An 18,081-nucleotide genomic window follows, 5' to 3' on the forward strand; every position below is an offset into this window, starting at 1 on the left:
CAGGATGCTTTCCTTGGGCACCCTTCTGCCAATGATTCAGAAAAACGATTGGCTATGTTCCCTGGATTTAAAGGATGCATATACTCACATCCCGATACTGCCAGCTCACAGACAGTATCTCAGATTCCGCCTGGGCGCACGGCACTTTCAGTATTGTGTGCTGCCCTTTGGGCTCGCCTCCGCCCCACGAGTGTTTACGAAGTGCCTCGTGGTGGTGGCGGCGTACCTACGCAGGCTGGGAGTGCACGTGTTCCCATATCTCGACGATTGGCTGGTCAAGAACACCTCGGAGGCAGGAGCCCTCCGGTCCATGCAGTGCACTATTCAACTTCTGGAGCTGCTGGGGTTTGTGATAAATTACCCAAAGTCCCATCTCCAGCCATCCCAGTCTCTGGAATTCATAGGAGCGCTGCTGAATACCCAGACGGCTCAGGCCTACCTTCCCGAAGCGCGGGCCACCAATCTCCTGGCCCTGGCTTCGCAGACCAGAGCGTCTCAGCAGGTCACAGCTCGGCAGATGTTGAGACTTCTGGGTCATATGGCCTCCACAGTTCATGTGACTCCCATGGCTCGTCTTCACATGAGATCTGCTCAATGGACCCTAGCTTCCCAGTGGTTCCAAGCCACCGGGAATCTAGAAGATGTCATCCGCCTCTCCACCAGTTGCCGCACTTCACTGCTCTGGTGGACCATCCGGACCAATTTGACCCTGGGACGTCCATTCCAAATTCCGCAGCCTTCGAAAGTGCTGACGACGGATGCATCTCGCCTGGGGTGGGGAGCTCACGTCGATGGGCTTCACACCCAGGGTCTGTGGTCCCTCCAGGAAAAGGATCTACAGATCAACCTCCTGGAGCTCCGAGCGATCTGGAACGCACTGAAGGCTTTCAGAGATCGGCTGTCCTACCAAATTATCCAAATTCGGACAGACAATCAGGTTGCAATGTATTACGTCAACAAGCAGGGGGGCACCGGATCTCGCCCCCTGTGTCAGGAAGCCGTCGGGATGTGGCGTTGGGCGTGCCGGTTCGGCATGCTCCTCCAAGCCACATACCTGGCAGGCGTAAACAACAGTCTGGCCGACAGATTGAGCAGAGTCATGCAACCGCACGAGTGGTCGCTCCATTCCAGAGTGGTACGCAAGATCTTCCGAGAGTGGGGCACCCCCTCGGTGGATCTTTTCGCCTCTCAGACCAACCACAAGCTGCCTCTGTTCTGTTCCAGACTTCAGACACACGGCAGGCTAGCGTCAGATGCCTTTCTCCTTCATTGGGGCACCGGCCTCATGTATGCTTATCCTCCCATACCTTTGGTGGGGAAGACCTTACTGAAGCTCAAGCAAGACCGCGGCACCATGATTCTGATAGCGCCCTTTTGGCCCCGTCAGATCTGGTTCCCTCTTCTTCTGGAGTTGTCCTCAGAAGAACCGTGGAGATTGGAGTGTTTTCCGACTCTCATTTCGCAGAACGACGGAGCGTTGCTGCACCCCAACCTTCAATCCCTGGCTCTCACGGCCTGGATGTTGAGGGCGTAGACTTCGCTGCGTTGGGTCTGTCTGAGGGTGTCTCCCGGGTCTTGCTTGCCTCTAGGAAGGATTCCACTAAAAAGAGTTACTTTTTCAAGTGGAGGAGGTTTGTCGTTTGGTGTGAGAGCAAGGCCCTAGAACCTCGCTCTTGCCCTGCACAGAACCTGCTTGAATACCTTCTGCACTTATCAGAGTCTGGCCTCAAGACCAACTCAGTAAGGAATCACCTTAGTGCGATTAGTGCTTACCATTATCGTGTGGAAGGTAAAGCCATCTCTGGAGAGCCTTTAGTCGTTCGATTCATGAGAGGCTTGCTTTTGTCAAAGCCCCCTATCAAGCCTCCTACTGTGTCATGGGATCTCAACGTCGTCCTCACCCAGCTGATGAAACCTCCTTTTGAGCCACTGAATACCTGCCATCTGAAGTACTTGACCTGGAAGGTCATTTTCTTGGTGGCAGTTACTTCAGCTCGTAGGGTCAGTGAGCTTCAAGCCCTAGTAGCTCATGCTCCATATACCAAATTTCATCACAACAGAGTAGTGCTCCGCACCCACCCAAAGTTCCTGCCGAAGGTGGTGTCGGAGTTCCATCTTAACCAGTCAATTGTCTTGCCAACATTCTTCCCCAGGCCGCATACCCGCCCTGCTGAACGTCAGTTGCACACATTGGACTGCAAGAGAGCATTGGCCTTCTATCTGGAGCGGACACAGCCCAACAGACAGTCCGCCCAATTGTTTATTTCTTTCGACCCTAACAGGCTAGGGGTCGCTGTCGGGAAACGCACCATCTCCAATTGGCTAGCAGATTGCATTTCCTTCACTTACGCCCAGGCTGGGCTGACTCTTGAGGGTCATGTCACGGTTCATAGTGTCAGAGCCATGGCAGCGTCGGTGGCCCACTTGAAGTCAGCCACTATTGAAGAGATCTGCAAGGCTGCGACGTGGTCATCTGTCCACACATTCACATCTCATTACTGCCTCCAGCAGGATACCCGACGCGACAGTCGGTTCGGGCAGTCGGTGCTGCAGAATCTGTTTGGGGTGTAAATCCAACTCCACCCTCCAGGACCCGAATTTATTCTGGCCAGGCTGCACTCTCAGTTAGTTGTTCTTCGTAGGTCAATTTCTGTTGTACCCTCGCCGTTGCGAGGTTCAATTGACCTGGGTTATTGTTTTGAGTGAGCCTGAGAGCTAGGGATACCCCAGTCGTGAGAACAAGCAGCCTGCTTGTCCTCGGAGAAAGGGTATGATACATACCTGTAGCAGTTGTTCTCCGAGGACAGCAGGCTGATTGTTCTCACCTACCCTCCCTCCTCCCCTTTGGAGTTGTGTGTTTCATCTTTTTGCTAGTCATTCAACTGGCGGGAGCGGTCGCGCACGGGCGGGAAGACGGCCGCGCATGCGCGGTGGGCGTGCCCTGCGTGCCGACCGTACCGCGAAGCTTCTTTCTGGTTGGTGGGGGCTGCCGCGGACGTCACCCAGTCGTGAGAACAATCAGCCTGCTGTCCTCGGAGAACAACTGCTACAGGTATGTATCATACCCTATCTGGCTTTTTCAGGATTCTATTGCTTTTTCTGCTCATGGCTGGAGGGTAGGAGGAGGACTAAAACTGGACATTTTTCGGAGTTTAAAAACACTAGCTGCAACTCTCCACTACTTTCTGTTTCTAAGATAAATAGCAGTAGAGACACTGCATAAGACCCAGCCAATTTTTTTTTTTGTGGGGGGGGGGGGGGGGCACTCGAAAGCAGCTCTAGTTCCAGAAAGGGAGGAAGTGAACTCTGTCTTGTAGATATTTCTGTGTAGAGTGGGAGAGGGAAGACAAATGCAACCCCCCCCCCCCCCCAAAAAAAAAAAAAAACAGTTATAGCATACACATTGCAATTATGAAATTGCATCTTTCAAACAGTCCGTCCTTCTCCTTTCCTGACCACAGACCTAGAGAGAACCATCACAGCTTGTGTGTATACATGTATTCACATACACATGTGGCATGAACAACCCCCTCCCCCCACATATGAACATATAAGAATAGAAGACAGTACACAATGCTGAAGCCTAACAAGCAGAGGGGCTGGAAAGAATTTGATAAGCTAAGCTCTATGCCTTTCTCACATTAAAAATGATATATCCTACAGTTTATCTTTTGCTCCAGGTGGCATTTATATCTATAAAACAGAAGAAGATGACAATGGCTTCAGTGGATAAAATGATTCCAATTCAAACCTGGAACACTAAATGGGATAATATCAATGGTTTGGGTCACAGAAACGGGGCTGCTTGTGTCTGTGTACAGTACACTGGGGCATGTATATCAGTCTGCCCTTCCTGTTTAACTGGAAACCCAAGCAATATACTGGCATCAGCATGTACACGCTTAAATACGTGCTGACTGCTATCATTGCAGCTATAAGTATTTTAGCTGTCTTTATGCTTTTGAGGAATGGGGGGAGGAGGCATGGGACTGCTTATTAATTTACACATATCATTCAAAACAAAGTTCTGAGCAAAGAACCATTAAAAAATAACAGAAAAATCCAGCAGCTTAACCTTTCCTTAATGATAGCTATAACCATATATTTAACTATCATAAAATTAAAATTAATTTTAACCCGATCTAGAAGATGTTTATTTCATAGCTCTGGTCCAATTAGTCAAAAAGCTTTTTAATTAATTACAAAGGGGCAAATAACATAGAGGCCCTTTTACTAAAGGGTGGTAGGGCTACCGGCACATTGGCATGCAGCAAATCAGGCTTATTAACAAACTACCACCAACTGCAGCCCTAGAAAATGTATTCTTATTTTCTAGCACTAGGGTCTTACCCAGACCTTACTGCCAGGGTAGCTTGGGAGCTCTTAATGCCTACTAAATGGGTGGCAGTATGGGCTGTCCTGGAAAATGGTCACATGGCAAGTGGTTCACTTACCATTGGGCCATTCGCATTAAAAAAAAAAAAAAGTTTTACCCACTATGGTAAAAGGGGGCCTGCATGGTGAATCCATGCACTAATGCTACTGCAGCTTTGTAAAAGGGGCCCATACTAACATTAGATAATGGCAGATAAAGACCTGTACAGTGCATCTAGTCTACCCAGCAAGGTATAGCATAATGTTGGATGTGATACTACATATGCAAACTTGATCTTGCCATTTTCAGGGCACAGACCCTACAAGTGTGCCCTTCCCTTGTTCTCCACGTACTGCAGTCATTGAATCCCCACTCCAGCCCAGTCAAATCTATCCAGCCATGATCGGGGCACAGACAATAGAATGTTGCCCAGCATTGGCCTTGTTGTCCAACTACTAAAGCTGAATCTTTCCCACCATGATCAAGGCATAAACTGTAGCAGTCTCCCTTGAGATCCTCAGACACAGTCACTCCAAGGTCCCTCTCCTGAACTATGCTTATCAATCTCTCTCCTCGTAGCTTGTAGATCTTTAGATTTCTTCACCCCAAGTGCATCACTCTGCACTTCTTTGCATTACATTTGAACTACCAGACCTTTGACCGTTCTTCTAATTTTTGGAGATCTCTTCTCATGGTTTCTACTCCGGGGTCTCCACTCTATTGGCTATCTTTGTGTCATCTGCAAAATGGCAGACTTCCTTCTAACCCTTCAGCAATGCCTCTCACAAACATATTAAACAGATTTGGTCCTGGTATTGACCCCTGAGGCACTCCACTGCTCACCTTCCTTTCCTCTGAACAAATTCCATTTACCACCACCACCCTCTGGTTGCCTGTTGGTCAACCAGTTTCCAATCCAGTTCACCAGTCTGGGTCTTAGTTCAGCCCTCTCAGCTTATTCATGAGTCTAATGTGAAGGACTGTCAAAGGCTTTGCTGAAATCCAAGTAAATTACAGCTACCAGTGTCCTTTGTCCAGTTCTTTGGTCACCCAGTCAAAGAAATCAAATTCAGTTGGTAGGATTTTCCTTTAGTAAAGAGCCATGTTGTCTCAGTTTCTCAACCCATTGAATGCTAGAAATTTAATTTTCCAGCAACTACTCCATTATTTTTTCCTACCATTGACATGAGGCTTACTAGGCTTCTTTTCTGCCCCCACTTTTGTGAAGAGGGACCACATCCGCTGATTTCCAATCCTGCAGAACCTCTCCAGTCCCTAAAGATCTATTAAATAAATCCTTAAGAGGTCCTGCCAGGATTTCTCTGAGCGTCCTTTCTATTGTGAAATGTATCCCAGCTGGCCCCATAGTTTTGTCCACTTTCAGATTTTCAAGCTGTTTATAAACACTTTCTTTCATGAACAGTGCAGTATCCATTCCATTGCCAGATATACCCTCAGTAGCCAACCACAGTCCTCCAGGATTTTCTTCTGTTAACACTGAAGAGAAGTATTTTTTTAATTATATTTCTTTATTTCAACAAATTAAACAAGAAAAATCTTGTTATGAAATACAGCCATAAAATATAAGAACTTTAACAAGCAAAACAGTTTTTGTTTAGCACATTCACTTTATCCTCATCGCTCTCTACATAGCTGTTCCTCAGCATCTTTCAATCTTACAATTCTATTCCTAGCTTTTCCCCTTTCCCCATTATATCTGAAAACAGGTCTTGTCACCTGTTTACATCTTTAGCCATTTTTTCTTCCATCTGCACTTTCACTAGCAGTATTTCCCTCTTCACTTCTTTGACTTTAAGGAGGAGTGGCCTAGTGGTTAGGGTGGTGGACTTTGGTCCAGAGGAACTGAGTTCAACTCCCACTTCAGGCACAGGCAGCTCCTTGCGACTCTGCGCAAGTCACTTAACCCTCCATTGCCCCAGGTACAGGTAAGTGCCTGTATACAATATGTAAGCTGCATTGAGCCTGCCATGAGTGGGAAAGTGCAGGGTACGAATGTAACAAAAAAAAAAAAAAATCTTTTTACATGTTAAAATGGGGTTGTGATCTTTCCTTTTGTGTCACATATTTTATGAATTGGAAGGAATATATAAGCAAAAAAATAAAGCTTTCCTCCTTTCCTTCCCAATAACTCAACCCCCCCCCCCCCCACCCTCAAGGTAGTTGATGGCTCCCTCCACCTCCAGATCTGACCTCCCCCCTTACCTCCTATCCCCAATACACAATACCTAATCATCAAGTGGACCCTCCTGCCCCCAGACATGACCTCCTACCTCTCCCCCTCCTACCTCCCCCAACATACAATCCCCAAGGGAGAGGAGCTCTAGCTTACTGGGAATTTAATTTCTGTCTGAGAGGAGGGTCAGTGGAGGAGTAGCGGTGGACTTTGGTCCTGGGGCTAGTGCCCCTTGCAACACCCAGACATTTATTTTTTTATTTTTGTTACATTTGTACCCCGCGCTTTCCCACTCATGGCAGCCTCAATGCACGGGGTCCTGTATACAGGTACTTATCTGTACCTGGGGCAATGGAGGGTTAAGTGACTTGCCCAGAGTCACAAGGAGCTGCCTGTGCCTGAAGTGGGAATTGAACTCAGTTCCCCAGGACCAAAGTCCACCACCACTCCTCCACTGACCCTCCTCTCAGACAGAAATTAAATTCCCAGTACGCTAGAGCTCCTCTCCCTTTCAGACCATCCCCATCCACCTTGTAAAGTTGGCAGGAGTGATGCCCACTTTCTCTTGCTTCTACACCGTCATAGTCCAAAATAGTGGCACTTAGTTTCTAGTGGTGCATTCTGATGCAGCGTTAGGACTCAGTCTACTAAATAAGGTGATATTTGTTTCAACTAGACATGAATGTCAATGCTACTAACATTCCACATCATAAACAGCCTGTTCTAGAGTCTTTTTCAACCTTTCATCTCGGGCCACACTAACAAAGTGTAAAAATTGTCAAGGCACACCACTGGAATATAACCCATCCCCTCTAAGATCCATTCCATATCCACCCATACCTGTAAAATTCAGAAGTAATTATTTAACACAATTATGTTACTGAAATACTTTAGAGCACCAATATATATTCTACTGGGTAACTGTAACAAGAAGAGCTGTTACAGATTCCTACACAGACACCACATGCCAGCAGAGTCCTTCACCTCAGTTGCAGATGCCCTTTCCTTTCTGAGCCCACTATCAGAACCTTCATCCACACTCTTATCACCTCGCTTAGATTATTGCAACTTGCTTCTCACAGGTCTCCCACTTAGCCATCTCTCTCCTCTTCAATCTGTTCAAAATTCTGCTGCACGACTAATATTCTGCCAGTGTCGTTATGCTCATATTAGCCCTCTCTTCAAGTCACTTCACTGGCTTCCTATCAGTTTCCACATACAGTTCAAACTCCTCTTATTGACCTATAAGTGCATTCACTCTGTAGCTCCTCAGTACCTCTCCACTCTCATCTCTCCCTACATTCCTCCCCAGGAACTCCATTCACTGGGTAAATATCTCTTAGCTGCATCCTTCTCCCCCACTGCTAACTCCAGACTCAGCCCCTTTTATCTTGCTGCACCATATGCCTGGAATAGACTTCCTGAGCCAGTGCGTCAAGCTCCATCTCTGGCCGTCTTCAAATCTATGCTAAAAGCCCACCTTTTTGATGCTGCTTTAATTCCTAACCCATCTTCACTTTAATATTCTCTTATCTCTTGTTTGTCTGTCCTAATTAGATTGTATGCTCTGTTGAGCAGGGACTGTCTCTTCATGTTCAAGTGTACAGCGTTGCGTACATCGAGTAGCACTTTAGAAATGATAAGTAATAGTAAGTAGTGATACAGAAGGAGGAACCACAAAAAATCATGCAGACAAAAACTGAAAGAGATACCAGAGCAACAGAAAGAAATGTGTGTCCGGTACACTGCAAAAAAAGCTGAGAGATGTAAATTCTCAACATTGCCATAATTAAGCACTACACTGAAAGTAAAACTATTTTTCCTACCTTTGTAGTCTGGTGATTTTATTATTCCAGTCATCTTGTTCCCAGTGTTTGGTTCTGCTTTCCTCTCTCTCTCTGCTTTTAACTCTGTTTTTCAGGGCTTCCTTTCCATTTGCTATTTATTTTCTCACCTCCTGCCCCATGTCTGTTTGGCACTAATCTTTCATGTTCCCCTTTCTTCAATTTCTCTCCTCAAATCTCTTGTTTTCCCTCACCTTTCCCTTCATGTGTAGCCTCTCCTCTTCCCTTCTCTATATGTGCAAGGGTCCCTAGTTTCTGCCAAACAACCTCCCCATTAAGGCACCATCCCTTTATGAGGCAGCAATTTCCCCTCTGCTGAACCAGTTGTCTTCTCTTGACACAGTCAGTAGAATATTAGATCATCCCAAATAAAAATCAACCTGTGGTTCCCTCCTTACAGGGACACTACTACCTCTGCTCTCTAGCTAGGCCCTCCCTGTACCCTCCCCCACACTTCTGTCTTCGCTGGCCTTCAGCCCGGTTGTGGTAGGCCCCCCTTTAATGGGTGTGCCTGGTTCTCAACTCGGGCATTCGGCACACACTCAGACATATCAACCCCCGCCCCCTTCAATACCACACTACAAGCCAGAATTGGATTTATTTTGGCCGCAGCCAGGAACATCTAAATTGTTACAACAAACAAATTACATTACATCTTCTACTAATCATTATGCCAGCATGCATTTCTACCCGGGTACACAGCTTCTACACGTAGTTGCATATTCTGGGCCACAGGCCAAGCCATACCAAGCCCCTGTGGCCCCCTGTACTGTTTTCCAAGCACCCGACGTCACTTGGTGTCTCCCGTTGAAGGAGGCACCTACCACATTTACAAAATGACGTTCTAGGCCTCCCGGCCGCCCAAGCCAGGAGACAAGCTGTATACACGTTGTTTCCTTATAACAAGGCTGCTCACATGCAAGCCTACCATTTGCATCAACTTGATAATTTTCCACACAACTCTTTCTGCAGCAGTAGTTACCCCAAAGTTGTAACTGTTATGTGTCAAGCTGCTGTGTACCCATTGCTCGTTGCTCTTCTCCTGCTTCCAAATTCAAAAGGACTTCCTGTGCAGTTCAAATTCCTCTCTCCTCCCCTTCTTTCCTGCCCCCTCCCCTTGCTACCCCGTTTCCCTCCCACTACTACCTCTGCTCTCTAGCTAGGCCCTCCCTGTACCCTCCCCCACACTTCTGTCTTCGCTGGCCTTCAGCCCGGTTGTGGTCGGCCCCCCTTTAATAGGTGTGCCTGGTTCTTTCTACTTTGAAGCTTGTTAATGAACTGGACTGTTTGTTTGATGCAATATTTTTATTTTTTGGAAAAAAAAAACAAGCAAACATGCTGGCCATAGTTAGCAAAATTTGCATGGGGGATCCTGTACATCCTGCTACCAGCACATCTTCTAAGAAGACATCTTCTATTGCAAGACAGACTGTGGAAGACAGGAAAGCTAGACTGAATCCTGATATTAAATCTGTGGCTGAATAAAAAGTCATCAACAAACAAATCATAATGACTCATAGGGCATATTTCTCCCCTCTAGGGCATACAGAATAGGTTGTATTTTGTACCCCTGGACAATTTAACAGGGTGGATTATGATTCCTTGGGGTAGAAGAAGTCAGCTATTGTTGGGGCTGGAAAGGTAGATGGTGGTGGGAGGGTTATTATAGCTGCTACTGTTTTCTATTTGTAATTTATACACAACAGTTGCACAGCATATTGTTCTTTTATACTAAAGTTTGAAATATAAAATTTGAAATATAAAATCATGTGTTCAAGGCTTCTGCAGATGAGGACAGAGTCCATGGGGATGGGACAAATTTTGTCACCATCATTCCCTAGTTCATGCATCACCTATCAGGAAAAACAGATTGGGAATGCAGATGCTAACAGTATTACTGCCCAATGCACTGGCTTGAACTCGCCAGTTACAACAAACATTTTGGTGAAAACCAAGCACTCTTAAAATGAGAACTTCAACCTGTCAAGAATGGTGATTGAAGAATGATGGTGTGGAGCTATTTAGCAGCATCAGGCCTGAACAGCTTGCCATCAAGAGAACCATGGACTCTAGAGGAGAATGGCAGGCAACCCATGAGCCAACTCCAAGCCAAAAGTGAGTAATAATGCAGGACCAACACTAACTATTCAAATAAATCCACATATACCCCCTAATTCAAAGTCACCAAAACTTAAAATGCACAAATCTGAGTGCACCCTATTTGCACAATTGTATGAGCTAGTGCCCATAATTGTCTTTTTAACAAGAAATTACTGGCACCAATTAGATTTTTTTATTATTACACAGCATAATTTTACAAGTCAAAGGTTAAGAAAATTGGAAGGAAAAAAAACATCAAATAGTTAATCACAAAATATAAGAAAATTAGTAAATTATAAATCTTTTTTAGACCACTAGCTAGGGAGGGGGCATGATTCCAAAAGATTAATCAGGAGATATTCTAAGACGGGGGAAAAAAAAAAAAAAGAAACAGCTTGCATATCGCTTAGCACGCATACCTTATCCTTTAACCACATTTAAACTCAACTACTATGGAATTAACCTGTGGTCAACTTTTTCCAATTTAACAAACTCTCTTAAATGTTCTGGGTGATAAAAGAGATTTTGTGACATCAGGAAACATCCAAACCTTTTTCCCATAAAGTTTGTGAGTTTCTAAAGTATAAACGTTTAACTGCTTCTAAATGTTGCTCAAAAATAAATGAGACTATGTCATATTCGGATTCTTCAGAAATAGTTGCTTCAAAAAAAAAAAAAAAAAAAATCAGTTAAATTCATCTTTTTTCTGTTCCTGAGAATTCGTTTGATTGTTCCTCCCCTTCCTTCTTATTTAATATGTAGTATATCCTATTAATTGGGGGAATAGCGTCCGAAGTATAATGTAGTATTTCCAACAAATATTTCTTAAAGGCACAAGGGTCTTAGGAAAGTTCAAGAAACAAAAATTTAATCTACGGTTATAATTTTCAATCTGCTCAATTTTCTGATGTATGACCGCTTTATCTTTTATTGTAGCAGTTGAAAGTTCTTGTAGTTGTTTAACAGCCTCTTTAAGTGCATTAATTTGAGTATTAAATTCCACCTTTGTCACATCTAAAGACTTAGAGTAAACTGTACTTACTAACGCTGAAACCTCTTTCATTGAGTTGGCCACGGTTATATCCAAATGTTGGCGAGCCTCCCATATACTCTCCAACGTCACAGTCTCAGGTTTTTGTATTAGAGCTCGTGGCTCAATTTGAAGACTAAAAGGCTTCAAACCTCCATTAGATGCCGTCACCTCATGTCCTTGATCCAGAGGCCTTCCCGCTACATCTTCAGTCTCGGGAGACCTCTGCTGAGAGTGGCGTCCTTCGGGAAGAGGCGGTGGATTGAGAACTGGCGGAGAAAGAGTGACATCCAACCCCAAATCCTCAAGGTCTCCTGCCAATGAGACAACAGGGTTCCTCCCGGTATGTTGGATAGGCGTTCTCATGGCGAACCTCTCTATGGTTTGTTGCTGTGGAGAGGTGGTCTTGGCCATCAAGGAGTCGGCCTTGACCATCCCCTTTCGCTTAGTATGAGGCATCTGTTCAAGGGGAATAATGTTATTAGTTCGCAAGAATCCTTTGAGACCGCTCAGCCATGGATTTCAATGCCGCCATCTTGACACGGCCACTCCGCACCAATTAATTTAATTGGAATTTATATGAGAGAAAAGAAAAGGGGGCAAAAATGGGACAGTCATGGGCAGAATGGGGCTTCTCTAGCAGTTATTCACATTGTTATAGAATAAGGAGGATACATATCCAATTTAGGCATATACATTTGTGACGTTTCAATTGGTGCACATGACCATACCTAGAGTTAAGCAACATCCTTGGGTATAAGCATTATCGTATAAAACCACACCCAAACGTTTTTTTTGGCACCATATATAGAATTCACCCCAAAATGGCTAAAGACAACTTGTCATGTTCTGGGGACTGGAGGGTCAAAGGTTCAGCCTAAACCTCATCGCAAAGTTGTTCATGCAAGGATACCCTCACATGTAGCTCAAGTGATTCTATACAGAAAAATGGGCCAGAACAAAGCGTAGTGTGAAATATAACCAGTAATAGTAAATGTTTAGCTGCTCAAAAAGATGGCATTTATCCTACACTTGAATCTTTTTGTTGAATAGTAAAAATATATCCAAGATATGAAATTAATGCTGTTAAGTTTCTTTATCTCTTCTCCAGGTTCAAAATTAGCATCTAATCATGTTTGGAGTTTAATATAGAGATCATTCTGGAGGAGTTCAAATTCTCAGCATTGTACCTAGGTATCGATCATTTTTCATTTCTGCTCACTTCAGGCTCCAATGTAAACCTCTTACAAAGGCTTTGATACCGACTATGCTCTTGATTTGACTTGATCTTGGTTTAAAAAAAAGCAGCTCATGCATTCTGGTCTCCTCTACCAATAAGAATGCACTGTTGAAAGTCAGGATAATTTTTTTAACCTAGAAATCTGATCCTATTTTCAAATCTATCAGGTTTCTAGTCAGTGAAGCCACAGAACAAACCACAAGTACAAACGTTTGACAGGCTTTGGCTCCAATGCTTTAATGAAAACAAAATCATTACATACATAAAATGGAATACCATCTACAAATATATAGTGGTATACAAACCTAAAATGTCATTGCAAAAAGTGTACATTATGGAGTAATAATAAACCACAGTTAATATTTAAGTCTTTTACAAACTCACATTTTAACTTTTAATTGTAAATTTAATTATAAAATTCTAAAATAAGATTTGCACAATTTCCCAAATCTCCCCCGAGAAAAATTGTTTTTTTTCTTAACTCTTCACAATTGCTAATTTAAAAGCTCATTTTGGCAAAAAGTAGTATTCAACATGTAAATCTTGCTGTTTTGATACTGTGACTTAGTTGGCTGGTAAAATGTTTACTCCAAAACCTACTAAGATGCATTAGCTGTTAATGTGGCAATTAGTGTGTGTTCAGACACTATGTTATTACCACATTTAACAGCCAAATCTAGAAGTAGGTGAAGAATGAGCCCTATAGTTAATGCCACTCAAATGGATGCAGTCTGCTACACAGTTAAGACATTAAATACACCTGTGGCATATACCCCCAACAGTTAACATATAAAATTTTGTTAATTACCACATGGTAATTGAAAAGTTTTAACTTTAATACATAGGTCCCTTTCTGTACAAAATGAATAAAACTAATTAAAAATAAAAAGGAACTCGATAGACTTTAGCAACTACATAGGAATGCTCCCAAACCATCTGTTTGGAGTGCTGGATTGTGTATATGTATTCAAAAAGTTTGCAATAAGGTGGAAAAAAAATGCTCACGTCCAAACTTTTTCAAGCAATGGGAAATCAAATCATTTTGTACTTTAGACCACCAAGACAGAAAGAAAGTAAATCCAATGTTTGGGAACATTTTAAAGATTTATTGTAAATAAACTGACCATTTACCATGTGGTTAAAATTTTTGATAGATTTGGGAATTAGGAGAGCAATATGAGAACAGCGATGTTTAAAAGTTGGTTTCTTGTGTTACTGCAGGATATTATGCAGATGTCAACATTTCTGTAGTTAGCATCAACATCTGTTCTATCACACTACTTTTAAAGAAAAAAAATGTAGAGAAATGCCCAAATCACCATCTTCTATGGTAAATTTATTTTCAGTAAAAATCCATAAAATAAAAAAAAAAAGTTTCTGCTAGTCTTAAATGTCACACTGAGGATGACAAAAATTGCACCAACAAAACTAGCTACCCCTAATCTGGGTACTAGTATGCAAATATAAAAGACACCTCTAAGGCAACACCAGCTGGGTCCCAGAATGGCATATACTGAAGGGACAAGGCCTGGCAGGTATTTACAGAATTCTTTGTAGATCTGCTTTTATGTAAGTTTAATGTTAGTTAGCATGAAAATTGTATTCATAAATCTTGCTGGATAACCTGAATACTAGGTTTCAGATATCTGGGATACCACACCAACCCCACTAAAAAGGCACTCCGGCCACTGGCAGGTTAGCCTCACCATAACTGGGAGCAATCAGATACATTTTTTTCTCAATTTGTTTTCAAAACAACCTTACAAATGGAGTGAATAAGCACATTTGTTTTTAAGAGTGACTTGGGGTGGGGGGGGGGGGGGCAACCCCCTCCCCCCCCCCCAAAAAAAAAATTGTATGCAGCATCACAGCAATAAAAAACAAAAAAAAAAAAAAACTTTTCACTAGTTACAGTGCATACTTTGGTGAAAAGACTAAACAGGCAATATGATGCAAGGAAGAGACAGCTTTGACTGACTAATTTCTTGGAGATTGCAACAGAAAATGGGCATGACCTATCAGCAATTCCTAAACTTGTCCTGGGGTAACCCTAGCCACTCAGGTTTAAAGACATCCACAATGAATATTCATCCACACTGCCTCCTTGGTATGCAAATCTCTTATGCATGTTCATTGTGAATATCTTGAAAACTTGACTGGCTGGGGGTTCCCCCAGGACAAGTTTGGGAACCCATAACTGGTATAACATGCTGCTTAATTTACTGGCCCAGAATACACTGGAATTGCACAATGCAGTGGAAAGCATTCGGTTATTACAATGCTTGTGAACTATAAAGAGCACCATTCCACCACAAATATTGTTAGTTAAAAGAAAAGCCAACAAAGTCAGTGGGTAAGGAGCAGTCAACTTGTAAAACATATCCTAAGACTTTCAGAACTCAGTCAGAAGAAAGATCCTTGCTGTCTCCACAGCTTGGATCTCATTCATTAATGTTTTTACACAGCCACCTAGCCAATTTTCTCTGAACTAATAATCATCAATTATCATTTGCTAAGAAACTGTGAGCATTACATGACAGTGGTTTCCACATCATTAATTATTTTTTGCTGTGTTCCTTAATAATCTAGGGTGAAAATAAAATTTCTGAGCAAAAACAGGTTAACAGTTCAGGGATACTATATACACTCTATAGCTTAGTCTCTTGTGGAGGCCTTACGCTCAGTCTTGGAAGCGTTTTCAGAATGGTATACACAGAGCTCGGAAAAAAAGTGAGGCTTAAGTACACACTTCAGTATTTATTCACGCTTTACATTAAAAGAGTTAACAGTTACTAAATTTGCATCAAAATGTAATATCACGCTGGTTAGTCAATTTTCTTTTGGGTATATTTTATAACTGGTAGAAAGCAGTAGTATATTTTCATCCTCATGCACAAGGCAACCACTGGGAATGAAAACTGTCTATAAAATGATTTGATTCCAAGGTTTATAGCTGGCAGATCTGCTGCCCCAATTGAAATAAAGAAAAATCTATTAAAATAAATAAATTTTTGAGAGGTTAAATTATTGTATATCTGGGACACAACTAGAAACCCAGATTGTAAGTAAGTACCGAGCATCTCCCTGATGTTTGCCTACTTGGGATTTGGTTCAAAACAAGAAATACAAAATTGCCAGAAATGTCTGCTGATAAAATAGACAAGGTAAATGGAACCACAGACTTCTTTTCTAGAAGAACGTGCAACTCGTTAGGGAGCATGACCATTGAGCTCAATGTACATTAAGATGTTAGAACTCTTTAGTCACAATTCACTGGGCGTAAGATTAAAAATATTCAAAACACCATGTAAATAGAGCTTTATGGTCACAGTAGCTGCAGTTTAGTAACATCTTTCACTTGCTGTGGGCAAACATGAATAAACGAGCCAGTGACTATGCCAAGCAACTAATCCTCATGAGCACACGTGCCCTTCAGAGCAAAAGCAGTCTGGGTCCACTTTTTAAATTTCATATCTTCTATGGCCTAAAGATGTAGAAGAAAAATCAGGTCATGTCCATATCTAATCAATTTTGAAATCTGGTAACCAACTTTCTATGCACATGCTATTTTCTTTCTAGTCTTTGGAACAAGAATGTCCAAGTGTTTGAAGTCTTGTGGAGTAGATTGAAGGCAGATTAAAACTACTGTTCTTTTTACCAACATGTATACCTCATAACTTAGATGGCCAATATCTCCCATTGTAATAGTGTGGAATGGACCTGCTTAAGATCAAGGGCTCATATTAAACTCAACTTCTGTTAGAGCAACCCAGTGACATTTTCTGCAAAGTAATTTCATCCCACTGCATAGGCGTCTCCTTTCTGAAGCTCAAGTAATTTGGTTGGGAATAAGTGAGGGAGAGTAGACAGAAATCACAGAGATTCAGATCAGCAAACTCAGGAAGACCAAGGTTTGAGAGGTGCGTTAGCCAGCATAAAGACTCATTAGTTCTAAATTCTTTAGGCGCTTCACATCTAGAGAAGAAGAAAAAAAAGTCATTATAAATTTAGAGGTCAGAAGAAACTATAATTTATGTGTTGTAACAATATGGAAAGCAGCAAAGATCACTGACCCCTTTCAACTATACTTGACCAAAAATCCCTGATCAACATTTCCCAAAGGTTTTTAAATGAACTAACGTATTTTTCGTGTTTTAAGTCGCAGTTTTCTTCAGATGCGCTAGAACGAGTGCAATTTATACAAAGGTGCAACATATCAACTAATCTAAAAGTTTATTTGTCTAACAACCTTTACCTGACAAGCAGACCTCTGGGTTGTGTCTGCTTCCCATATCACTTGTTCACCGCTTACTTCTGCTCCTGCACTGAATCTGCTACTTCTCTGGATATCCAGGTAGCTGCAGTGCAAACAGGAAGCATATGGCAGGTGCAGGGACATTCCTTTGTATGTACCGCTGCTTGCTCAGCTGGTCCCAGAAGCAGAAAGTTGCAGAGCTTGTAACTTTCCCTGGGACTGAATGAGCCAGCAGCAGAATGCACAAGGGAATGTCCCCACGCATGCCTTCTGCTTGCTACTGATGTGCAGCTAGTAAGACCCACAGGAGCAGAAGTTAGTCCATGAACGAGCGGGAGAAGAAATGGAGACAGAGAAGTGTAGGATATGAGGAGAGATGGGCCAATGCTGAATGATAGTGGTGCTGTGGAACAAAGAAACTGGATTGGGGGGGGGGGGGGGGAGGAGGGGGAAAGAGGGGCGGCACATTCAATTTTGTTTTTAGAGACATGTTCAACATATTCCTTCCTGCGACTAATACTCAGCAGTGACTTATAACCTGAAAAATACAGTATACACAAATGATGTGATGTAAATACTGGGAAAGTGTGTTTACATTTATGCTATGTACTAAATTCATGCAAATATTTGCACTGAGAGGGGAAGACAAGTGTATATTTACACATTTTTAATTCCTTTATGCTATCATTATAAATGTATTTGCTGCATCATTAATGCAGAAGCTAAAAGATGTTCATGACCATTTGCCAGGTAAAGCAACTTGGATAAGAGAGATTTAGAGCTTTGCTAAAACTGTTCATCCAGAATAGTATTGCTGCTAAGCAATCAGGAAACAAGCTAATGTACAAGACAACTACATCAATTACGAGCCACTGATTTTGTAGTGAGGAGGCCTAAAGTTACAGCAAGGCCAACACTCACAGCCAGAGGTGACAAGATAAATGCCATTTATCTAACATTACCTGCTACACATTATACTAACTAACAGTAGCCTTCTCCTGCCCTCTTGACCATAAGCAGTCATTGCTGTGCTGTCAAAATTA

At 42.7% G+C, this 18,081-nt stretch overlaps 1 protein-coding gene across 2 annotated transcripts in view; it reads right to left on the reverse strand.

Moving 5' to 3' along the window:
* Positions 1–13,034: 13,034 nt before the first annotated feature.
* NCOA4 (nuclear receptor coactivator 4) overlaps positions 13,035–18,081 on the reverse strand; it is a 45,710-nt gene continuing 40,663 nt past the window's right edge. For both annotated transcript variants that reach the window (XM_030203291.1, XM_030203292.1), the window contains one exon: positions 13,035–16,758. In XM_030203291.1, coding sequence (XP_030059151.1) covers positions 16,753–16,758 — 6 coding nt within the window. In that variant the 3' untranslated portion in view covers positions 13,035–16,752. The remainder of the gene's footprint in view (positions 16,759–18,081) is intronic.

This window comes from Microcaecilia unicolor, chromosome 5, assembly GCF_901765095.1.
Source record: "Microcaecilia unicolor chromosome 5, aMicUni1.1, whole genome shotgun sequence".
In the NCBI taxonomy this organism is placed as follows: Eukaryota; Metazoa; Chordata; class Amphibia; order Gymnophiona; family Siphonopidae; genus Microcaecilia; species Microcaecilia unicolor.